The 24,597-nt window shown below is 49.8% G+C and overlaps 7 protein-coding genes across 7 annotated transcripts; all 7 read right to left on the bottom strand.

The window, feature by feature from the left end:
• Positions 1–373: 373 nt before the first annotated feature.
• Positions 374–13,102, bottom strand: TbgDal_XI12540 (dynein heavy chain, putative; the record flags this gene model as incomplete). The annotated part of the gene is made up of 1 exon (XM_011782097.1): positions 374–13,102. One exon carries the CDS (start codon positions 13,100–13,102, stop codon positions 374–376), a length of 12,729 nt encoding a protein of 4,242 aa, XP_011780399.1.
• An 851-nt stretch (positions 13,103–13,953) lies between these two features.
• TbgDal_XI12530 (hypothetical protein, conserved) lies at positions 13,954–15,036 on the bottom strand (the record flags this gene model as incomplete). The annotated part of the gene is made up of 1 exon (XM_011782096.1): positions 13,954–15,036. One exon carries the CDS (start codon positions 15,034–15,036, stop codon positions 13,954–13,956), a length of 1,083 nt encoding a protein of 360 aa, XP_011780398.1.
• Positions 15,037–15,359: 323 nt separating this feature from the next.
• TbgDal_XI12520 (oligomeric golgi complex component 8, putative) lies at positions 15,360–16,925 on the bottom strand (the record flags this gene model as incomplete). The annotated part of the gene is made up of 1 exon (XM_011782095.1): positions 15,360–16,925. The coding sequence occupies one exon, from the start codon at positions 16,923–16,925 to the stop codon at positions 15,360–15,362; it is 1,566 nt and encodes a 521-aa protein (XP_011780397.1).
• An 805-nt stretch (positions 16,926–17,730) lies between these two features.
• On the bottom strand, positions 17,731–18,735 carry TbgDal_XI12510 (hypothetical protein, conserved; the record flags this gene model as incomplete). Its single annotated transcript, XM_011782094.1, has 1 exon — positions 17,731–18,735. The coding sequence occupies one exon, from the start codon at positions 18,733–18,735 to the stop codon at positions 17,731–17,733; it is 1,005 nt and encodes a 334-aa protein (XP_011780396.1).
• A 330-nt stretch (positions 18,736–19,065) lies between these two features.
• On the bottom strand, positions 19,066–19,581 carry TbgDal_XI12500 (hypothetical protein, conserved; the record flags this gene model as incomplete). The annotated part of the gene is made up of 1 exon (XM_011782093.1): positions 19,066–19,581. The coding sequence occupies one exon, from the start codon at positions 19,579–19,581 to the stop codon at positions 19,066–19,068; it is 516 nt and encodes a 171-aa protein (XP_011780395.1).
• Positions 19,582–20,750: 1,169 nt separating this feature from the next.
• On the bottom strand, positions 20,751–22,937 carry TbgDal_XI12490 (sodium/sulphate symporter, putative; the record flags this gene model as incomplete). Its single annotated transcript, XM_011782092.1, has 1 exon — positions 20,751–22,937. One exon carries the CDS (start codon positions 22,935–22,937, stop codon positions 20,751–20,753), a length of 2,187 nt encoding a protein of 728 aa, XP_011780394.1.
• A 140-nt stretch (positions 22,938–23,077) lies between these two features.
• Positions 23,078–24,058, bottom strand: TbgDal_XI12480 (hypothetical protein, conserved; the record flags this gene model as incomplete). Its single annotated transcript, XM_011782091.1, has 1 exon — positions 23,078–24,058. The coding sequence occupies one exon, from the start codon at positions 24,056–24,058 to the stop codon at positions 23,078–23,080; it is 981 nt and encodes a 326-aa protein (XP_011780393.1).
• Between the last annotated feature and the right edge of the window lie 539 nt (positions 24,059–24,597).

The following is a 24,597-nucleotide window of genomic DNA, read 5'->3' as shown; positions in this document are numbered from 1 at the left end:
TGCAAGCAACTACATGCAGAGTGCTCCGTAACTTATAAAGATATCAGATAAATCTGCTGCCATTTTCGTGGGGAAGCGAGGGGGGGAAAACAAACTCCCGTAATATCTGGTTTCCACAGTTTCTTTACTTCGTTTTATTCTTTTTTCAAGTTTGTATGGAGTGGGAAGAGTCCTTCCGGAGGAAGTCAATTACAAACCCCACACACATTCACAAAAGGGGAAATTGAAGTGGCGCCTCTTAAATGATACATTCTACACAAAAATCTAAACGTATAACGGCGAAAAAGAAAAAACATTCTGAGCCGCACTTTATCTTTGCCAAAACCCAGAAAAAATAAAAAAAACACGACATAAAGCAGCGCACCCCGCACAACTAAACAGCGAGAGCGCACACACAAGCTGCCCCCATAAGTTGCCAGTAGTCCGTTTCCTTGTCAGTAGGCACTTCAATTGAAAGGACATAGTTTGAGCTTGCACCGAGAGACGATATGACACCCGCGCGAATCACCGTTCGATAAAGTGGTATACGCTGCCATCCCTCCCCCGTGCGGTGGTGAGGTTCCGGCAAGAAGTGAACAACTGGCAGTGTTGCGTACGGCTCCCCAGGCAATGAGTCCGTCATGACGCCGCTTGCCGCATCCCACCTCCAGGAGTCGGTGTGAATGCCGTGAACATAGCAACCACGTAGAGGTCCCTCATCAATTTCAGAGGGTTCCCTGCTAATAACTTCGAACCGAAATCCCAACTTGTCGACTGATACCCCTTCGGCGCGAGAAAAGGCTTGAAAGACACCGGTCATGAACGCACTTGGGTTAAAGAGGCCACCAATCCAGAAGCTATTGGGTTCACCCTTCCGCAACCACGTACGGATAAAATCGACGCGCGCTAAAAAGTCACGGTACCAAGCACCTAAAGGTTTCAGGGAGACGTAACCCACAGCGCTCCACAGTTGTGGAACCCGGTCCGTGAGAAACGATTCATGCATAGCGTCCAGATCCGTTGAAAGAACGGTTAGACCCTGCAGTGCCTTCTGAAGATCGTGCAGCGACTTCCGCATCGTTTGAATTAACTTGTTGTACTTCACTAGCTCGTGCGTCAGAACAGTGGACATGGAGTTAGGCAGTCCACTTTCTAGTGTCGTAAAGCTCCGTGGGCCAGCCTCCTCACGTGTGAGAATTTCCGGTAATGTGGCCTCAAATTCTTCACATTTCCGCTTCACTTCCTCTTCAGGTGTTAAAGCATTACCCCCATCGCCATCACCCTTATGTGCACCACCCCCACCTACCAACCGCGGTTGGATGGAGGTGACGGTGTTCAGTAAATACTGCGAGACCTGCAGCTGATAACGTAGGTTCGCATTCGTGTGCATGCCGAACACCTCCGGCTCGTCTACCAAGGACATTTTTTGGATGTGATCCATGAAACCCTCAAGTCTAACCGCATCAGGAGCGTAATACAGACCGCTTGGACTAAACTTGAAATCGGCCTCCATGATGCCAGGGCAAATGTATCGTCGAAGAATGGTCTGCAACGTACCGCGGTCAAGAGGATCAGTCACACGACCCCCGTAATTGATCTGCCCAATAATATACTCGAGTGACTCCCACGGGATAACGTCCTGTTCTTCAAAGAAGAGCCGCAGCCATTGCTTCGACACATGGAAATCGGTGTCGTTCCATTCATACTTCACGTTCCACCCGAGTGGACCGAACTTGCGGCGCTCCAACACAACCGAGTGGAAGAAACAAAGACCATACAACAACTTTTTGAAGGCAAAATCTTTGGAGAACTCACCCATTGTTTGGCCTTCGCTGAAAACGTTGAACTCCTCCTCCGTAATTTCACCAAAGCACCGAACCATATTCGCTTTGAGGCCGGTTGGGGGTTCATTTGTCAGCTTAACGCTGTTTTGAAGCACAAACACAGGGAAGAAATCCGTCGGCATCGAAGTCAACCACAGACGGAAGTTGGGGTGGAGCGTATCTCCTGATTGGAGTAGAAGAGCCACCTGCTGCTCCAACTCGGGCATGAACGTTTTGGACAAGTGACAGTTTTGCAGAAGGGCCCAATCACCTTCCTTTTTGCACGACGCAATTAGCCTCTTTGCGTTCTCCCCTTGACCCTGACCTAACGAAACATACTGCAGTTTCTGCTCCTGGCTTTGTGCAAACGCCTGAAGGGCACCCATGGGGTCGGCTCCCTGAGATAAGATAAACACTATCGGTACTGTCGGGGAACTATCAGCAAGTGCCACCTCCAGGTTGAACGGTGGAGGCTCTACAAATCTTTGGCCCATTGCCTTGCTCACGTAATCTATCACGGAGAAGAAAAGCTTCTCTTCACGGAAGCAACGGATAAGCAAGATGCGGCGGAAAGGATTAAGCGTCTGCCCCCATTTTCCAGGGATTTCTGCCCCTTGCGGTGACTCGGACAAAATAAAATTTTTCCATAACTCACCATTTTCAAGGAGGTCTTTGCCAAGTTCACTGAAGCAATGGACATGGACGAAGAGAGCGTTGGCAAGTTCCCATTGTTGCCTGGTGAGATATGACAATTCCTCGGGTAATGGTGGCAGTTCATTGGGTACAAAGGCGGACGCACGAACCAAATACTGCCACTCGTCATCTGGTAGTCTCCTGCCGTGCCGCTCAATAGCAGTACATATGAGAAGCGACAAAATGATCTTGTCCTTGTTGAAAAGACCACGGCACACCTGCTCGTACGTGGCTACAGTTAACCTCGAAACAATTTTTTCAAGGTGTGCTTGCAGTACCACTGGGTCCTCTTCCGAAAAGTCATCCGGTTTCCCTGTAACACGCACCTCATTTTGCACAAGTTTCACAAAGAACTGCAACGAATATTGGTACATAGGATCAATGCGGGAAATATCTGCCAGCACGAAGAACAGCACTGAGGCACGGGCAGCGACGTCGCGGTAACGGTCACGCGTCGATGTGATGATTGTCATTTTTTCGTTGGCCTCCTTCTGATTTTCACTGAGGACCTTCGCATTGGACTGGGCAGATTTAAGCTCTGCTATAAGATCACTGTCGTCAAGAATATTACCCTGAGTAGACTTCAATTTCCCAAGGATAGTCTCTTCAATAATCTTCAGCTTCTTTTGCCCAAGTGAAATGCTTTGAATGATGTGATTCTTCTCCTCCTCCAACTCACGCTTCTCTATAGCAACCACCTCTCCAAGCAACTGGTCCTCCAAGCCGTCAATGGTAACGGTGAAATTGAGTAGCGCGACGCGAGTGCTGATATCTGGCAAGTAATGCGGGTTCGGAAACTTTGTGCAAATAAAGAATCGGAAATTTGGATTGTAGTCAATGGGGCCAGTGTTGGGTGTCAGTCGAATCTGTGGGACGCCACCCTCTGACGCGAAAATACGCCGCGAAAGCAGTGGGTCCAATGCGGGGTCAAGCGTCTCTCCAACATCATCCAAAATAACGATGCCACCAAGGCGAATTTGTGTTTCTAAAGTACGCATCCAGGTTGGTTCGGTTAGTTTGATTACCTTGACAGAGGGCACGGGTTTTGCCAAACCCTTTGCACCACCACTACCCAGCACACCGCTAGGACTTGTTCCTCCTCCCCCTCCTCCAGTCCCCGGTGTGGCGTACTGCTGCAGTAGCCACTTCACACCCTGTTCTTGTGGATCAATGAAAAGCGGCCAGCGCCGTGGTGCCGTTGAGAGAGACGCAATTATAGCATTCTCCGTTGAGCTCTCGTCTGTGGGAAGACCATTAATTTGCCAAGTCAGAATATCCATGGGATCACCCAAAGTGTTGGGCAAGCTAAAGTCCGCAGCATCGAAGCCGCGCTGTGCCAGTTTTTCCACCCAAATGCGAACCAGACGCTTACGGAAACGTGGAGTAAAAACACCAAAGTAGGCGGCACATGCGCTCGCCATAAACATCTGTAACGGTAAGGCTTCCAAGCGCTTCTTCAGTTGATTAATGTTCTCTTCCCACCGGGCGCCCTCACTCTTCAGAGAATTAGACAGGCTCTCCGCATTCTCAAGTCGCCTGATGCACACCTTCAAACCTTCTTCCAGATCATTTTTCCGCTTGAGGGACTTCTCGTAGTTCTTTTGCAGCTCCACGAGTTCTTGTTCAACGCCCCGAAGCGTCTCCTGAGCAGATAGAAGTTTCGCGTTCGTTTCGGAAAGATGCCTCTCCGCTTCCGCCGCGGCTTCACGCATGGGCGCCACCTCCTTCACAACCTTGGAGTACTCATTTACAGCATGCACCCACAAACAAAGATTTCCGCAAGTCTGAGAACCCTTCTGGGAGCATATCTCTGCTGTGAATTCCTCGTCGTTTACGTACTTCTGCATTTTCTGCAAGATAGCTGGTTTCACGTTGTCTGTGGGATAGCTGCGAATCATATCGAGGAGCTGACGGTACGACAAAAATTCGCGTGCGCCTTTCCAGTCGGTGTTTCCCGACCATGCACCACCGAAGTCTTTCGGATCAAACATCACCATGCAAGCTTGTGCCGTCTTCAGAACTGCTGAAGGTGGGTTCGCAAAGGAGCGCAGCTCATTTAAGTCGCTGGCCTGAATGGTGTCTAGCGCAGCCTTAGCCCTGTCAATAATAGGCTTGGCCTCGGCAAGACGAGCATTAGCTTCGTTAGCGATTTTCGAGGCATGCCTCTGCTGGTCAGCAGCACTGTCCTGCTGGGCGCGCACTTGAACCTGCACCTCACTTGCCCGCGCCTGCCTCACAGATAGATCAGCAACGACCTCTTCAGTCTCCTTTGACGCCTTCTCCAGCAGCGGTCTTTTTGTCTCAATCTCAACGCGCATTTTGGCAATTGTCTCGTCGGTCTCCTTCATCTTCTCCTTTCCGTTGATAACACGAGAAAGCTGTTCCTCCAATAACTTGCGTTGTGTGGTGTACAGATCCTTGTAAAAATCAATGAACTCCAAATATGAGGTGGGAGTAATGTAGTAGCGCCGTCGCAATTCCTCCCAGTACTCGTGCGCCACCTCAATCACTGCCGTATGAATATCTACACAGAGTGGGGCCAATACGGGTAGAAGTTCGTTCGAGATGCCATCTTCTTCGTCGTCAAACAGTTGTTGTGCCACACCAAGAAGCGCCTCGTGCGGCCATTCATCAAACCAATCTATGGCGCAGCAATTGGTGAGAGATGGGAACTGGCGGCAACGGGCACGGAATGTGTCTCCAACGGGGCTCATGCAAAGGACGATGTGCGTGTTGTCCCGGACACGTGAAATGAAAAAGTTGTAGACGTCGTCCCGATCTACGAAACCGCGCTGTTGCGCAGCTTCCAGACATGCATTGACACGTTTCTCGCGCTCTTCAGCCGTGAAAAGTGACGGAACCTCGCCCGAGTTTAGCATACTGTTCACGTCCTCCAGCATTCCCTCGTGTACGATTTGGTTGTCGGAGAGCAGAAACACCGTAGGCTTGCAATTCACACCGGTGGTGGTATACAGCTCAAGAAGGAACTCATGAAATTCATTCATAGAGTAACCCTTTCCAACGGAAATCTCAACTGTTTGTCGTCCAGCAATATACGCAGCAAGTCGTGTTAGCGACCGCTTGCCAGAGCCACCAACACCCACCAACAGCGCGTTACCACGGGGCTGCCGCAGGATCCTGATGATGCGCACTAAATGCTCACAGTGATCCTTGAAGAAAACTAGATTCAACGACGACGCCCCTCCTCCCGAGCCGCCTTCGTCCTCTTCACCACCACCCCCAGACGAAGCCCCAATACCACTTCCAGTCAAAAACGTGTTATAGTCATCCTGATACTCCTCAAAAAGACTGGGAAGTTTGCTAACATCCGGTAACTCCTCGTATACTCTCTCTGATGCACCAATGCGCAGAAAATCACCCCAGACGAGTGGCTTGTTCTCGAAGTAATCAGCATACACGTGATTTCCAGGGACGAGACGCGTCATCGTCTCCATCATGAGCTCCTCCGTAAAACATTGACGATCTTCCTTCGTTGCCAAGCGATCGAAAAAACAGCGCAACATCTCATGAATCCAAAGCCGTGTGATAGACAACCGTGTTTTGCAGACACGTTGAGTCACCTGCGTGACACCCTGAAATACCTTGGCCAGATCACGCAGGTTGAACGTGTAGTGAGGTGTAGCTGGCTTGGGCCTCATTGCATCACGTACCTTATTGAATATATCGACACTAGCCGCGACAAGTGGTTTAGCCATCTCCCGTACTTCCATACTGAAGTTCCTCGCCTGGAAGCACCCATGCAAAATTGAGTGGAAGACACGTTTCATGGACTCATCGCTCAGGGTAGGTATATGCAGTAGATGGAAGAGACGCGTCAGCCGCGCCGTGATGGGATTCCGACCGCCCTCCGGAGGGCCACATGCGGCTACAACAGTCACATCCTGCACGTGTTTCCAGAAACCGGCTATCTTACGGTCATAAAAACCTCCATTACCCATTACCTGTCGCAGCAGTTCAATGGGTGGCGAGGCGCCAAACGTCTCGAGTGCTGGCATGTTGAGGTCATCAATGAAAAGTACCACTTTCCGTCCAGGAGGAGCACCAAGGATGTTCTTGCGCTTCTGTTTCAACTTCGACTCAATCAGTTCCTGCGTTCGTTCAGACGATGTCTGGGCGGAGAACTGGAAAACGATAACTGACAACATCAGCTCTTCCTTATGGCGGCTGAGGTGATCCATAAGGATCACGGTTTTGCCGACACCTGTCTGGCCGTTGAAGAGTAGCGGCTTGCCATATTGAATCAACGTGTTTGCGATCGCGCTGTACCGCATGGTGTCCACAGTGGGAACGAGTATATCAAAGAAGGGAATCTTCGGGTCGTACTTAAACTCCACCATACGACTTTCCCAAGGCACAAAGAGTCGCGTGCCGTAGTCAATAGTGTAATCGTATACAGAACCACTATTAGGAAAGCGAACCACTGACTCCAATAAATTACGAACAAATGTGTCAAACAGGTCCATTGAAGCCACATCCACGTTCCCACCAATTGACCATACAAAAGAGAAGGCAAACAGGATGCCACAAAGTTCGTTGCGCTCTTTGAAAACTTTGGAGTCATGTTGGAGCTTTGCCTCACATCGTGGGTCGGGCATAAGCTGAACGTTATTGCATTTAATTAAGGCTGTAAAGAGATCGCACATTGACTGCACCACATTCACCATGCCACCCGAAATCAGAACCTTCTGCATTGCGAGCCAATCAAGCCCTTTCTGCACATGGGCATCGAACAGGGAAACTATGAACTCACGGCACTGTGGTTCCCCACCAGCCTCAGCCAGTTTGGATTCGGACCAGTGACGCACCACGGCACTCCAATGAAGATCTGTGGTGTCAAGGTAAACCATACCGCACCTTGACACGGTAGCGGGAGACGCCACTGCCAGATCGGCAACCTCGAACAACATATGAATGGTATCAGGAAGTTTAATGCGCTCACCACTGTCAAGACAAAGAAGCTTGGAGTCATCCAAAACGGAGTTTAATGACTCCACCCAAAGTGTATCGACAGGTCCGTCAAAAACAATCCACCGGTGATCTTTGTTAACCTCAGACTCACGGACACAGTTCTTCGCAATCACTGACAGAACGCCGTCTCGCCACTCGTTAGTATTTACGTCTAAAAGACCGTACAGCTCATGCATCATCACAGATTTGGGATTCATGATAAACTGATGCACTGGTCGTGCCATGGGGTTGCTTGATTCCGCCTCGGACATTGACGTAAGCGCCTCTGATATACACGTGCGTATCTCTGTCTTCCCTGTCCCCGTGACACCAACCAACATAACACCATGGCGAACAATCAACGTTTCATAGAACTGAATGCCTTTTGTTACCCACGTATCGAGTGCCACCAACTTATTCCCATCAATACTTTTCTGCATGGCAGGTAGCAATTCCTCATACTGCCGTTCGGGGAAGTGGACCCCAGGGAAAAGATCTTGCATAATACCACGAAACAGCGGGAGATCTTCCGCGACAAACTTCGGGACGTTTGAATCATTACAGGCAACAATCAAAGTAAGATCCTCCTCCACATCCGGCTGCGACCTCTTCAGGTCACCGGCCATTACAAGAATGGACTTGAGCGCACGCATACCGAAATCGTAGTGGTCTTGGGGAGACAGTTGCTCCGAACTAAGCTTGTACAGTTGCGTAATTTTAAGAGAGAGATCCTTCGCATTTTTGAAGCCTTCCGAATACAGGATCACTTCTGCGATCATGCGGAAGTCAGGTGTCATGACGGCCACTGGACGGAAGAGTATCTTCAGGTTATCAGGAAGCTCAGTACGTCCTGCATAACCGGGGTTCATGGTAACAAAAGCACCATAGGTGGGGCGCACACGAACATTCGGTGTACCCTGGAACGTGAATGTCTCCAGTCCATTCTGCAGCGCAAGCTTGATTTCAAATAGCTGTGAGGCAATCACGGACAGCACCTCTATATTGATTCGATTAAACTCATCAAGGCACGTCCATGCTCCCGTCTGAATGAGGCCTGAGAAGAATTTTTCCATCATCTTGTACGTTACACCATCGGAGCAGTTGTACACGATACACTGGCGTGCCAAATTCTTTGCTAAGTCCTTCACAGTCTCTGTTTTCCCTGTGCCGGCGGGGCCCGCAGGAGCTGCTCCCAACTGCAGCTTGAGTGCACCTGTTACAGTCATGTAAATGCGATCCGTAAGGGGGGTAATGACTAGACGCCCCTGAGCTCCCAGGTATTCGTACCCGTAAACAAAACGTGAGTTGTTCTGCCTTATAAAGCAATTACCATACCCGTCCGTATCTTGCTCCCAATACACGCGGAGTTGCTTCGTCCACCCAAATTCTTTGACGTCTAGCACATTGCTTTCATACATCTCGTCCACCAAGTCGCGTCCATGAACATCAATCGTAATAAGTGTGGAAAGAAGAATACGCTGCACCTTCGACAATTTCCTCGCTGTGAGACCGGCAAGGCTCTCCAAAGCTTTGTAGTTTGCTTCCTTGAAACGACTCATCGCCTCCGCAGGGTTTTCACTTGTGAGTGCCTCTTCCACCCCACGCGTCCACAGCAATTGTTCCATGATCAGAACAAGCTGCACTGCATGCTGAAACATCCATGACTCGCGGTCACCACGCTGCTCGTAGTCAGTGAGACAGGTGTTAGCATGCTTGCGAAGTGTAGAGAACATCTCCCGCTCCAACATATCGATCCACACCTCCACTGGCCCACGCGCCTTGATGCTCTTGTTCACTAACTCAACACGCTCCCCCTCCATCGACACAAGATGAGTGATATCATTCGTCTCCGTGAAGGATAATGTTTTAATACCGTCAAACATCTTCAGCATATGTGGCATGATCAACTCAGGCGACTTGACCTTAGCAAAAATGTCGAGCATATCGTCGTTGCTTAGGAAGTAGAACCGAGGGAATGCACAGCGTTTTTCTTCCAGCTTTCGCTCTAGACTTGCCAAAACTTTCTCTAATTCCTTAATATTCCCTTCGAGATCGTACTTGAGCGTTTTCGTATTCTGTTGCTCACCGGTCTCCACTGGGGCGTTGATGAGGAGCCCGCGATAGGCGGTGGGCATATCATGCGCCTTCCGCATTAGGTCGCGGTAAAAGCGGTCAACTTTTTCGAAACGTTTGGCATCGTCCTTCCACTGCGAACGAATTTCTGCGGAGGAAAAAATGTTTTCTAGGTAGATCCAGTGCCGCTGCAGCTCCACCCAACGGTCCAACGTCTCCTGCATGTACCGAAGTCGATTTTCCCAACGGTCCACCTGTGCGCGGAGAACACCCTGACAGCACCTACTCGAGCCTATACTTGACATCGCAATAACTGAGTCATCCAGCAGAGCCATCACATCCTCAACCGAAGAACCGACAAGAACGTAGACGTCCTTAAGTTCTTTATGATTGTGAAACTGAAATTCTACAGGTGGCTTCGGGCCCCCGCCATTCCAGAGAGCATTGACCTTGTCGATCTGTTGCTGCAGTTTGTCCTCCTCAGTTGCAGCCGCGCTAATCGCGACGATCTCATCCTTGAACTTAACGACTTCATTCGAGTGGAGCATGCCAAGGGTGAACTGATTGTTCCAATCAGCAATGGTCTTTGAGACACCATTATCGTCCTTCAACGGTCCTACGGCATTGGATACTTTTGTGATATGCTCCAACTTCATCTTTGGGTTCGTCAGGGCCTGTAAAATGGGTAAAAGAATGCGCCATGCTTCCACTTTTGATTTTAATTTGTTTACCGCACTATTTCCAGGTAACTTTGTAGACACCTGCTTGACAGTCATCACATACTTTTGAACAGTTTCCTGCACCTCCTGCACATTGAGCTGATCGAACGGTATTGGCCCGTACGATTCCACGAACTCATCCCACTCTCGCATCCCGACCCACAACCGCGCCTTGATATTCACATCATTCAACATATCTGACATTGTCTCTACGACTGTCTCTTCGGCCCCAATTGCAATTTGGTATTGCCGAAGCTTTTTCTCCCTTGCGGCAATTCTTTCGGCCTCAGCCTGCAAATCGGTAATAAAATGAATCACCTCATCCATATCCGCGTTTGCATCGGCAATAACAGGCTGCCCAGCTCGATTATACACGTCCTCAATGGACCGTCGAAGCTCATCAAGCTGCTCATCCACATTCCGAATGAAGTACCGCTGTTGAGAATCTTTTGCGTCCTCTACGATTTGCATCTGCGTACGCAACTTCTCAAACTGCGGACGAGTCCCGCTTCGGTATGTCTCCTCAAGGTCCTCCTCAATTTCAACCTTTTCATCCTGCAGCAAAGTGAAAAACTCGCGGACGAAGTCGTAAGACGCTGCCAGAGTATCAAAACGGGCTTCAAGTGCCTTGTTGTATGCAAGATATTCCACGTAATGCTCCACTGTCTTTGGCTGGGCTGCCAGATAGGTATTGCAACTTTGCAGATCCGCAAGCAGCAATTCGTTCTGTTGGTGCGCAATGACAGGAAGAAGACGGTGAAATGTCTCCAGGCAAACGACGGGGCTCGGTGTAAAGAAGTCCCGTAACTCCTCGGTGTAGACTGTAAACAGTGCCACGTCCTTCGAGCTTGGTATCTTCGTTGATATGGCGTCGCTCTGCGACTTGTAGAGAGCCAGGCGCTCACGGAAGAACTCCAGGTTCTGGGTACGTTTCTGGATGCTATCAGCGTCCAGACTGCTATTCTCCACGTACATATCTCTGAAGCACTGGAAGCTATTCACATATTCCTCCACGTCGCCGAACGCCCTTGTGATTCCATAACGAACGGATGTCATGTGCTGTTTATATGCCTCCTCTGAGACGATCATTTCACCAACGGCAGGGCCAGAGAGGACCTCCTTTTGGGAGTCATGAGCGGCGTTTTCAGTGAATACCTTGAACGCATCCATCGTCAAGAGCCGGGGTACAGCACTCAGTGTTTTTATGTAATCTTCCACCACGTCCTCCACACATTCAGTTATGTGGGCAAGTGACGGTGTAATCTCAATGGATTGGCTGTCCTCCCTGTAAACAACATTGAGGCTAAGAATAGGGCCGGTAAATGGTCCTGTCGGCTTTGGTGCCTCAGCCTTGTGTCCTTCCTGCCGCTTTCCCCTCCAGGAATTCTTGTTAAGAGGTGATGTTACCGAATCTTGCTGTTTGTCTGGCCTCGGGTATTGAAAGTCGCGATCTACATCCTCAACCGCTGTTGCGGCAAGCTTTGTTAGACAGTTCACGATTATGTAATCACAAAGACGAATAAACGCAGTGATGCGCTGACAGACAGCCTTCTTCTGTGACATTTCAATGTAAGTAGGCTTCTGTTGTGTTCCCAATTCCCGCACGTCAATGAGTTTCTTCTTTTTCTTTTCATCCTCTGCGTGGAGTGCACTAATACTCTCCCGCTCTATTTGTGCTGCCAACATCGCCGCCTTCGCGGCGCGCTCAACGGTGTCGCGAATGTTTTTAATCATTTTGTCAAGTCGGTTGCGCTGAAAGTTGAGGTGCGCTGCAAGTGTTGCGCACAGAGCCTCCAACGTGCGCGTCTCTGTCGCGGGAGGGTGGATTCTGCTGCTGTTGACAAAATTAAGACAGATACGCTGCACAGTTTGTAGGGCAGCAGACAGTTGAGGATGGACGTGAAAAAGGTTCTTCGTGAGAAAAGTTTTGCAGTTCGACATAGCGTGGTTGCGCACAAGGCCACGCCACAACAGAAAACTCTTCCACTTCTTGTATTCACGGAAAACGTCTAGTTCCCTCAGTTGATTGAAAACACGGCAATCACGTTCCCATGTGTGTAACTCAATAAACTCAGCCTCATGGCCAGAGAATTTAGTCACACCAGCTGCGGAAACTGTGTAATAATGAGACGGGTCAACATCCCTATGCGACACTACCTGCAAATCGTAGGGATTGTAGGGACTGCGTATCCCACGAGGGCGCATCACAAGATATGTGAACTCATTCGGTGCGTTTGATCGCAACTTCGTAAACCGCGGAATCGGCCCCACGTTCTCATTTGGCGCGGAATTATTTGCATCTCCTATATTTTTTTGCCCCTCTCTGCCTTCATTACCCTCATTTTCGCCGTATGATGGCGAACCCGAGGTTGACGATTGCAAAGTACCCTTTAGTGGATCAAGCCGCCCAGGTCGAGAGCGGTGCCGCTTCGTCGGTACCCTCACCTCTTTCCCCTCAAGCGCCACGGCGGCGAAATGCTCCTTCAGCTCTTCTTCACCACATACCGGGGGGCGGTATAGCTGCAGTGTGCCGTGCTTCGTCGTCCGTCCGTCATGGCCTGCGCCATCGCCACTGTGGTGGGAGAAGGCGGCATCACTGTGACACCGTTTACGTGCGTTGGTGGAAAGCGGTTGAAGATCACGCACAAGACGATTGGGAATGCCAAGTAGTGGTCCACTTGATATGCCGTCGCTGTACAATTGCATAGCTAGTGGGTTACTGGTCCCACGCAAATCAAACACATCCCGTGCAACATGGTTTGGATTGCGGTGTACGATTTCTTTCTTTTGTACTTGCGGCATTGGCTGGTGCCGCCCCGCCTTCCCGTCGTCTGCACCGGTGCCCATAGCCGAGTTTATCGCCCCTTCGGCCACTTCACTTCTATTGTGTTTTTTAAAGCTTCCAATCTTCCTTTGTCCTTACGCTCTCTCTCTCTTTCGAAGCTCCCTTGAACCTTTGTGACTAATCCAGCGCCTCCGGCCCTTTTTTCAGTCTTGTTTGAGCTGTTTGCCCAACGGGAACAGCAAATTTACTTGGTGCAGGTATATGGGTAATATGTGCCGTAAGAGGCACAAGGGGACAAAAAAGAATACGGCGTCGTCGGGAGGAGTGGTGACAGTCGGTTGAAACTTGGAAAACGGCACGAAGAAAACAAACCCTGTAGAACCAACAGATTGCATATGAAGTGTGCGAGTGGCCACAACAGCGTTGTTGCACATTGTCAAAGGGGCACACAAGCAAAAAAAAAAAACTAGTGGAGGAAAAGTCAAACAAACACGCCTAACATAATTTAAAAAAAAAACATCAAGGCTGATTGTAATCAAACATACAAACGGATACGCACACATAAATTCCGACGCACATAAGACTCATATATACATGCAAAAGCCGAGAGGGCCACCGCTTCTACGTGCAAGGAAGAGATTCAGGAAAAAAAAAGGGATACAGAGACAGTGATGGAAGCACGCTCTCACGCTTTGGCTGTGGAAAAGAATTGCAATGGCAAGGATATCCAGATCAGGCCCCGCAATACATATGCCTCCACGTTCCACGCGACGGCCTTCACCAAGCAACTCACACAAGTGACGAGACATGCCAATTTGTACATTTGCTTACACATGCTTGACTCCAAAACCGAGGCTACTTTTTTTTGTTCTAGCTTTCTTTCGTGGAGGGGAAAAATTAGTGGGTTCACAGGTCACCTTCTGTTTCTGCGCTCTGAGATGGCCCTAGCCTTTTTCTCCTCTTCTGCAGCAAGTATCGCTTCCTTTTCGTCAAACTCCAAGTTTATAACCTCCATACGACCTGTTTCCTCACGCTGTTGGAGATACCGGCACTCCGCGCTGAAGGCAAGATCCACAGCCTCGTAATTAGATACGTCGATGGGATGTTGAACTGAGTCCATAAGACCTGATGTCGGGTTACGGCAGATAACGTTCTTCTCAACAAGGTCACGCTGCGCGGCCTGACCCAACATCAGGTAATAGAAAGCTATTTCCTGCTCCGATTCTGTTTCACTTCGTATAATGTCGCATCGGTGCTTTAGTGGAGCATACAAACGAACATCCAACGGAACCTTTTCGAATGTCATGCTCTCTCCAGCAGATGGACCCTTGTACTTATTTTTCCCCCTAATCGCACGGATTAAGAAGTCCTCCATGTAATCCGTTTGTTCCATTCTGCACATCTCAAGAAAGGGCATCGACTCACTCGCCCACTCGTCCTCAACCTGCTTTCGACCCAGTTGCTCCTGTCGAAAGAAGTCAAGGACTTTGAACATCGGGTTGTCTCGAAAAGGTGCAACCATGCGGCGAAAGAACAAAGATTCAACGTGGTTAATGTCTCCCCGAGCGAGTGTCTCACGATGCAGAATAAGCTCAAGTGGGGACGGCTTCATTTTACGCATGCCCCTCGATTCAATATCCCGCTCGCGGTGCGCCGCAGAAAGTTTAAGAAGTTCCCCATCGATTTCCGTGCAGTCCAAATCCATGTCTTCTCCCCTCCTTAGAGTGGCAGATCTACTGTCAGCGGTACTGCTGCAGTAGTTACTGAGGTCATCTTCGTCAAAATCGTATACGAGAGGGACAATTGGCGGCAAACGCCCAGATATACGGTTTTTTACGGCGTTGTACTCACATTTTGCCATGTAGTACGCGAACTGCCCATCTTCAGCACGCTCCACAGAAACACGATCCACAACCTCATGCGACATGGTGAGAATAGTGCTCACCTGGGCATAACTACTGGGTTTGTTCTTATATGTATAGAACTTAGTCTTCATCTTCTGTTGTAAATATATATATATATATATATGTATGCTGTTTTTCGACTGATTGCTGCTTGTAACTGTTGATCCTTAGGCGACTAAAGGAGAGAATTCCCTTAAGGCTAGTATGCCTTTTACGAAAGGAGAAATGTATAGAATTGCATGCTTGTATACGTGTGGCTATGTGGGCTCACGGCCCGCCAACGTCTGTGCTCCCTTGCCAAAGGGACGGTCAGACGCCTTCAACGGCAAAGAATACCACACAGATAAAGGGAAAGAAGGAAATATCAAATCAACAAGCCCCCTCCGGGTGTGCGCACACGCATTCAACCGACCGTTCACGAATGTTTCTCCCTCGTTTCAAGGAACTGCTCGCTACCGTGAGCGACACCAACATCGTTGATTGGGGGTGCATTCTGCGAGAGAGTGATGTCCGGGGACGGACAGCAATGAGGTACGTGCCGGGTCGCATCTCGTGACGGTTTATTTTCATGGGAAAGCAAACCACGCAGGCCCTCCACGCTATATTGCATAGCCATGGCCAACTGCTGCTGCGCCTCGTCACCCAGAAGCTCTCGGACACAGACCAGGACGTGTGTATAAAATTCGTGCACAAACGCATGGACAAAAAGTAAATATGCATGCTTCTCGGCTCCCTCCACTGCCATAAGAACGTCTCTGTCACGTGACAAGTCCCTCGCTATAATCTGCATTAACTCCTCCACCTTTGCGACACAAAAAGACTCTACGCCAGGCACAACACATTTACGAATCGAATTGAACGCAGTCAGTATCCCATTCAGTGCATATGCAAGTGGCAGCCACTGCAAAAGGCCCACAGGTGGTGACGACGTGATACCCGGCACCACTTCCACCTCACTATTTATCTGCAACGCTTGTCGCTGGGCGTCTGTCGGAGGCCGCCAAGAGAACGTTGCCATGGATGCGGAGTAGGACTGTGTGGCAAGGGAAAGCTGCTCGGCGAAAAGAGACTTCACTCGGCTCGAAACTGCCTCGCTGATGAGGCCAAACATGTCCATGTGCACCAGCGCCGCAGCACTCGCGCAGTTATTGTACTGCTCAATAACAGATGCAAGCTCGGAGCCGTTGGCAATCCTCTCCAGACAGGCGCGGAGGCGTTCGAGGAACACAAAAGACCTCGCGTGGCACCACCCGACCAACTCACTACATGAGCCTCCATCTACCTCGCCAGAGAAGCAGGCAGTATACTGAAGGACCACCTCAGCAACGTGGACCTTGAATGTTGTTAGATAGCGAAATATACGCGAGTACGGGGCACCGCTACGCTCAGCTTCGTGCACGTGACCGTCGATGTACTCTCCCCTTTTTAGCAAGAACAGTTGCCGGATGTACGTCTCTTCCACACCGAGCCTCCGGAGAAAAGTGGTCAACTTTAGTGCGGAGGCAACTGTCAACTGCTCCGCTAGTCGAGGAAGAATTTGCTCCTCTAAGGCCTGTTGGAGCGCGATGAGCACTTCAGCCTCAACGCAGTGAAGGAACTCCACATTTTCGATGGGCCGAGAAGACCGCCTAACGTGCTCCAACACCACCAGTGCTTCGTGATACATCTCATTCCGAATGCACTCCTGTAAAACTGAAGGGGCCTCCAAGAAAGCTAACAACTTTTGGTGCTGCTCCACAGTGCCCAGGGCCACTTGCCTCTCCTTGCGCCATAATTGCCCTACGCGGCTCATGGCCTGACTAAGCGCCTGCAACTTCGTGAGAGAGTCGCCGAGGCGCGTCGCGCACGAAAGCGCAGCATCTGAAGCGGTGGCAACCTTGACGTTCACCTCTTGTGTGCACGACATCAGCGGGTAGTTTTGTACCATTGCCTCAACAATGCTACTGCGGATGCGTGACTCCTCACTCACCTCAAGTTCCATTGGAGCCAGTGGCCTTTTTTTTTCCTAGCCGAAACCTTCTACTTGAATAGCAACAGGACAAACGCACAGCAAAAAGAAAATCCACGCCACTAAGTAAGTGCTTGAGCGCCTGCAACAGAGCGTGCTTATATAACAAGAAACTGCGCAATACCGAAACGGTATGATGGCACCACCAGTGACCCTGTGCACAACCATACCCATCCGCACCCCCGGTGAAGGATGCTTGCACGTCGAATTTGTGTAAAAAAAAAAAAAACAGCGAGAGCTCGTCCAGCAAGAGGCAACAGATCCAACAAGTATAAATTAAGAAGTTGCGGAGTGAACGAGGAAACACACATAAGTCGGACCGACGAACAGAAAACGCCGACCCAGTGCTTCACCGCACGCTGGTGTGATTAATCAAAAAATACTACCCCCTCCCCACAATCCAGCATGCACGGCCGTCACAGGTGCAGCCGTGCAGTGATGTAAATACGGGCTTTCACCGCATTGTACAAACAGGCGTCACACCGAAGAAAGAGGGAGAAGTGTAAAAAGAGAAGGAGGAAAATAACGGTGGTGGCGATGATGCAGGATTTCATTCCACGGACCGTCTGTTTGTTTGCTTTTTTTCATATTTGTGTACGCCTCAAAGGAAAAACAATGAAATAAAAGCCAGGAAGATCTGACCACCCCGCGGCCGCAAGCGCCACCCCGTGGGCCGAGAACTGAAAATAAATAATTACAGTGAATCTAGAGTACAAGGCACGGCATGAAAAAACAAAAAAGGAAAGATGCAAACAATAAATATCAAAAAAAAACAGGGCTATATTACACAACACCACCCACTGATGTGGTCCATACACGGAACGGGAAACGTAGTTGTGAGCCCGCATTCAGCAACCTGATTCCCCATGTCAGCTTCCACTTTAGCCACTTTAATATCTTTATTGCACGCACACGGGGCACCTCCGCCACCGGCACCGACCGGTGGCCCCAGCAACGGCATCACCTTCGATGGCCCTTCCACGGGACTCAACACTTCAGGAATTGCCTGCTCAAAGACAGTTAAGGCGTCGGTGGCAGTACTTCTGAAGCTGGGAGTTGGCTCTTCTCTCACACCAACGCGCACATACGGTAACCGACACGACCGCAGAGGCACTTGACGTCCACAGTCAGGGGGCAAGGTAACATTTTCAGACACGTGCTGTACCTTCGTCCCGTCAATGGTTGAGCTTGCACAACAGTAAGTGGACTCTTCTCCATTTCCTGCGGAAATACCCTCTCGGGGTGCCTCAAAAGATAGTTTACTCCGGCAGCTCCAGGCGCAAAGTGCTTGCGCGGGGCACGGGTCGCTCCCACTGACAAATGCAAGCTCCGCCACAGGCAAACTATCCCATAGTCGGGCAATCCTTGTCGGGGTACCCACTGCTTCTCGTTTTTCAGCATTGGGGTTCATCCTCCTCTTCCCACGACGGGGAATAGTAACATTTTGGAAACAAAGGATGGAGGGTGTACTAGTCGTTGGCACTTGGTCCTTTCTGTGACCAGTTGAGAGCGGTCTATGGGACGCATTGCGCTTCAGAACCGACGCCAGCGGCGGAAACTGAACGATTTGGAGTGTGAGATTTGTGAGGGATGCCGCTGCCGAGGAAGGTGGAACGATCTCACCGCCCTCAGTGCACAACGCTGCGGGAGATAACTTCGGCCACCGGAACACCCCTTTGCAGGCCTCAACGACGTCCAATGCCGTCCCATCCGACAGGACTTGGATTCCAAGTGCCTCGTCGTCTGTCATCCCACTGCATTTTACCCAAACCTTCACCGACATAGGAAAAGAGCAAAGTCTTCTACATAATCATTCGTGGCAAAATCGAATACAAGAAGCGGTGCAATAGTCGCCCAGAAACCATATACAAACAAATAGAAGAAACCACTGAAAGGACAATACAAATGCAAATTACATAGTGACTCCGTCAGCTTGTAATTCCAAAAAAGGGAAAGACGGCCTTCCTTCCTCTCAGACAAAGGCGGGGGCGTGCGGTCCGCAGTGTCGGTAGCTGTCAACACTTTACGATCTAAACACACCCTTTGTAGCTTAGCTAATTTCCCGCCTTTCCGCCGGGTACTTCCGCGGAAAGGGAGTCAATTAGAGGAATTTTCAGTCGTTGTTTGTGCGTGGACACTGCATGTCGTTAGCGATGTACGAGCCCCAGAGCCTTTTAGGCATGACACGAATGTTCGGCGTCTCCAGCGCATCGGCCGTCACCGTCACCTCCATGATGTCATCTTTGTGTCCCTTCTGCAAGGCACGCAACGCGGCCATATGAGGAATCGGTGTAACAAAAAATGGGAACTCGACATCATGGTCTCCAACGCGTGGGGTGTCGTACACAGTAAATCCCTTAAGAATTACAATATCATCCCTTTCGATGAAAGAAGCAGCGGAGGCCCACTCATCGTAGAAAAAAACGTGCACGCATGTCTCGCCTGGCATCCCCTTGTACTCTGTATCAAGCAGCTGCCCACTAATGTCAAACACACGCCCGGAAAGAAGTTCCCTAGGCCTTGGAGCCCGTACCGTGTCCGCACGGCATATAAGCGTCTTAACATCGTGAGGCTCTCCACGCGGCAGCCTCGACAAATCAGCGAGTGTTACATACAGCTCTAGGTTCATGTAGACGGTGGCAGCGTTTAACACAACCCACCGCCCTTTTGCCCCCCGACGTTGGCCTTCTATACTCAAAGCACCGAATCCTAGAAAGGGTCTGCTAGACGTGAAACCACTGGAACGAGAGGGGAGCCGCAGTAGAAAGAATCAAAGCGGCCGAATAGCACGTGATAGCGACAATAACGTTATGATTCCAGAAAAAAAAACACTTGAGGCAAGAACACGACGGAAAGGTGGGTGGACGGGCAAGCGCAACAAAAACCTTGTACGAAAGCAGGAAAATAAGTGGAAAGAAAGCGGAGGATGATGCCACAGGGTGGAGGTATACAAGGTACAAGTGGAGACAATACGAGACTTGTTTTCGGTTTCTCTCCGCACCGCAAAATCTTCGTGGTTGAGAAATAACAAAAACCAACGAGGGTAAGACGTAATGGAGCAAGTGTGCCTACCAATAAATAATACCTGAACCGCGCGACAAAGTACACAAAAAGGGGAATGCGGTAGTGATTAGCAACACGATACGAATAAGCTCAGGGCATGGACTGCACTGTGACCGTTCCTCCCCCATCCTCCCTACCATTGCGCTAACCCCACTCCCTTTCTCTACCGCTCTGTAACGAAGCGAAAACAACCTCTTATTCACCACGAAAAACATAAACGCACACGTAAGAACCATGAACTTGTGTCAGCATGAGCATGTACATCGTCCACCCCAGTGGAAAGTGTTGGCATCCGCCATATACTTGCCGATTTCCCGCAGTTTCATTTTCCTGTTCCCATCACATACCTTCCTAAACCCACACACGCTACGCACAAGCGCTCATATGGTATTTAACGTTTCGACCTCTTGCCCTGCCTCCCTGTGCATACCATGACCAATATCCACCAGACTTCTCTCCCCGTCCCCCCCCCCCTGACTGCGGCACTGGGCGCTACCTGGAAGGAGACATCCCTCTGCCAAAACTGGGAAGTTGAAAGATTAGGTTTCTCGATATATGTAAAAAAAAAAGGCAACGAAAACGAAAACGGCACAAAAAGCACGGAGGACGTAGAGATAATAACAATAATGACAGCACGACGAAACCGCAGTCCAGCTCCTGTACCCTTCTGTCGATGCGAACGGAACAAGACAACTGGCAACCAAACAATACCCCAATAAACCACCACGACCACAGCTACGGTTTGCCTTCAAACACAACATATGTAAATGGAACCATCCATGTGACAAAACAGATGAACAGCAAGAATGTAATGATGGTTCCACAGAAGAGGAAGTCTTTCGCTTTGAGATACGGGCGGCCGCGCGAGTCCTCCGCAAGCAGCGAGTTGACATTGGGAAAGGAGCTGATGGGAAATGCCATGGCACCAGAACACATGAGTGCACTAAGAAACACAAGGGTGAAAGGAGACACCGCAAAAACTCCCTCCTCCTTGGGTAGCACCAAGCCAATCTTAAGAATCATCGGGAGAAGTATCATAGCTGCCACGGTATGAGAAACGAATGTCGTCACGACCCCTACCACAAGAATCAGAGACACTAGTGTTGTGTACGGTGGCTGTGATACCAGCGTGTCGTGCAAACTGTCGGCAATGATGTCTAGCATCTTCGAATCCCTTGCGCAAAGGCCAAGCATGTTTCCTCCAGCCAACAGAAACATGAGATGCCATGAGAGTGTGTTAAAATCCTCCTTAGCCAATATACCAATCCCAAAAAAAACTACGATGGGTATTAAGGCAACCACACCAGTGTCTCCAAACAGCAAATTAGGCGGCAGCACCCACAGTACGACAGTAATGAGTGACACCATTACCACAACAACTTGATCCGCAAGTCTCACTTCCTTGTTCCCCTCTGTGTTAACCACTTGCAGAGGAATGCTCGACACGTTCTTGAAGGGTTTCCACACGAGCAAAATGATAGCCCACGATGCAACCACACCAACCAACACGAGAGGGAGCGCAACGGTGACCCACGACAAAAAGGACACATCATGGAAACTTAGCACGGACAGCGCTACAGCATTTTGAGGCGAGGCTATGGGCGACAGCATCCCACCAATGTCGCAGGCGAAAGCTAAACCAAGTAAGATGGCATGCGGGGCCTCCGTATCTTCTGGAAATTCCCACAGCGTTGGTCGTATCACACCAAGAACCAAAAGAGGAGCGGCGATATTAGATACGAATGCACACAAGACGCTGCTACACAGCATTACACCCAGCAAATACATCGAAGGACGGTGAGCAGTGAGACGGTAAAGTGCGCCGGCGGCGTAAACCTCCAAGTGTGTGCGGCCCAGTGCCTTTCCAATAGTTAGACCGCCAAGCACAAGTATCTGAACGTGATCCATCATTCTGCTAAGGATAATGCGGGATGCAACAGTTGTGCTGGCGACTCGATGTGTTGCCGGGTCAGTAATTATTCCAAGCGGTACGGCTATAATGGGAATGAGCATGGCAGTGCAGAAGAAAGGAATGGCCTCCGTTATCCACAACGAGATTATAACACCAAACAGTGCCACACAATTATGTGCCGACGGGTGACTCTCTAATATTGGGAAAAACATCAGAATCCAGAAGAGAGCAGCCGAGAGAAAGACAAAACGCCACTTCGCATGGTAGGTCTGGTTTATGGTAATGTTTTTAAATTGGACCAGAGCCTCTCCAAACTTACGCTCGTAGTCAGCATCAACATCAGTCATAAAAACATGAAGGCGAGGAAGTGATCTACCAATCTGCGAACGGCTAATCTCTGCTTCAATGGAGATGGTGAAGTCCCCCTCATTTCGACGGTACTTTCGAAGCTTCTTCGCTGATTTACGTATGGCTTCCAGGTTCAACTCGGCAAAATGTTGCAGCATGTGCGCACTCGAGTGCCACTCAAGAAACCTAGCCCTTGGTGTATCCTCTTCAATTTCCTGCTTCTGCGAATCACCAATGAGCTTCAAGAAACATTTCTTAAACTTGGAGACAAAGCCCTCACGCTGCTCCACCACTATCTCATTCATCATTGAGTTCTCAGTTGAACTCTCGAAGGCGACAGAGAGCCCCTCCCTTGGCGAGTTTAGTTTCTCACGATGGACACGCTTCCTGTTGAACATCCAGGGTAGCTTGGATGGCACAGCGGGAAGTTGAGGATCCTGTTCAAGGAGCTCATCATGGCACCGATGAAGTTCTTCCAGAAGCTCTTTAAACAGCCCCCCGGCGCGTTCAAGTTCCTCACCTATAATTCGAAACAGTTCTTCGCTAAACTCGACTCCTGTCAACGGGGAACTGTGTATGAACTTTTTCAGCCGTTTGTAATTTACATAGAAATCTTTCCACTGCTCCACCTCCTCCTCTATAAGCCGCTTTCCGAACTTCATGGCGTGCCTGCACTGTCGGGACTAAAAATAAGAAGGGAACAGGAAGAGCAGAGGGAAAGGTACCAAGAGGACCTAAAGTCAATATGCATGCACAGCAATATAGTTCACAGTGAACGAAGGGCCGGTACACAATGGTTTTATTAAATTCGCTGTAATATTACCTCGGTCTCAGCCGAGCTTACAGCATAGCCATCCCCAATGAATGCGGCACACTGTGCCGGCTCCCGTCGGTGACGCCCAGGGAGTATTGTTCTGATACCATCAAGCGTCGGGGCACTAAGATACACAACACGACCATCGCTCACGGGAACTAGAGCTGCACCGCTAGTTGCCCAATCACAGCGTAAAAGAGTCTTTGTGTCGCCTTGGTGGAATTCTCCCCTGTGAATCAAACGGTCCTCTGTGGTGAGTGAAAAGGGCAGCGCATTCCACAAAGCAAGGGAGTCATCCATGCCGTACGACACCGCCAAGGAAGCATCTTCCTTCACCGATACAGAGGTCACGACACCACGGTGTCCCTGAAAACAATAGAGGCTTTTAAATGTCCGCGTATCAAAGCAACGAATGTTCCCAAGAACATCACCAACAAGCAATGAAGTGGCCGCTGCGGCAACAGATGTAATGGGAACCCGCAGGTTCACTGACACAACAGGATTCCTTACCGCAAGACTGCTAAGAACCAAATAGCCATCATCGCCACCGTAGGCAACAAGATCGCTCTCCCACGCCGAAAGTGCGTTAATAACGGGCCAATTTACCGACTTGCCACGACTGGGGAGACGCGAAAGTGACTGCACTTCCGTGGAGGCTTCGATATCCCATACGCCAACCCGTCCATTACCTTGAGCCGTACAAAGTCGCGTGCTGGAAGGGAAACAGGCCGCAACGATAGCCGGTCCCTCACTAGATATCCTGCTGACATGAGAGGGATCACTGTTAGAATGGGAAGTATCGTGTTTCCATAACAGACCCAATCCTTTTGCGTCGCACGTCGCGAACACACCATGACTGCTAGCGGCAATCGAAAGCACATGGTCCCGGTGTCCGGAAAGATACCAGATTCCCCCCCTTTCGTGGTCAGCGTCAAGCTGTCTCACCACCGCGAGAGACATCCTTTCCATCTATCCTACGTGGTGTACGTTCGGAATTGCGGGCGGTTCGGTGCGCATTCCAGGAAAGAAATTTAAATAGGAAAATAGAAAAAATAACAGAATCTAATGCAAGCGTCCCCACATTTTAGTTGCATCTGGAAAGCTGGTTGCACGTGAAAGGCGAAACTGTACAGTACCTAAAAACGTAATTAACGGAACATGTTCAACGTTGTTATCCAGGGTAGCAAAGAGAAAGTTGTTGGCTGCCACTACATTTTACACCTAGGTTCAAACCACAAGCAGATTCCCACCCCATCCCCTCTAGTTGGATCGTCAACTTCAGAAAACTGAACGTTCAATCCACCCCCCTGCGTCCGCATAAACATGAAAAGGCAATAAGTATCTTAGCGTTTCCTTCAGGTGGGTTTTCCATTAGCAAACACGGGAAGTTAAACCGAGTTCCACTAAGGTCCAAACCCCCTACATCAAGAAGTCGCTAACCCTGCCTTCCATCCCGATATACATACATATAGGCATATATGTATAGCATTTTTATAAATAAATGCGTG

This window comes from Trypanosoma brucei, chromosome 11 (genome assembly GCF_000210295.1).
Source record: "Trypanosoma brucei gambiense DAL972 chromosome 11, complete sequence".
NCBI lineage: Eukaryota > Euglenozoa > Kinetoplastea > Trypanosomatida > Trypanosomatidae > Trypanosoma > Trypanosoma brucei.
The sequence above is the reverse complement of the archived record's forward strand: the minus strand, read 5'-3'. Positions and strand labels throughout refer to the sequence as shown.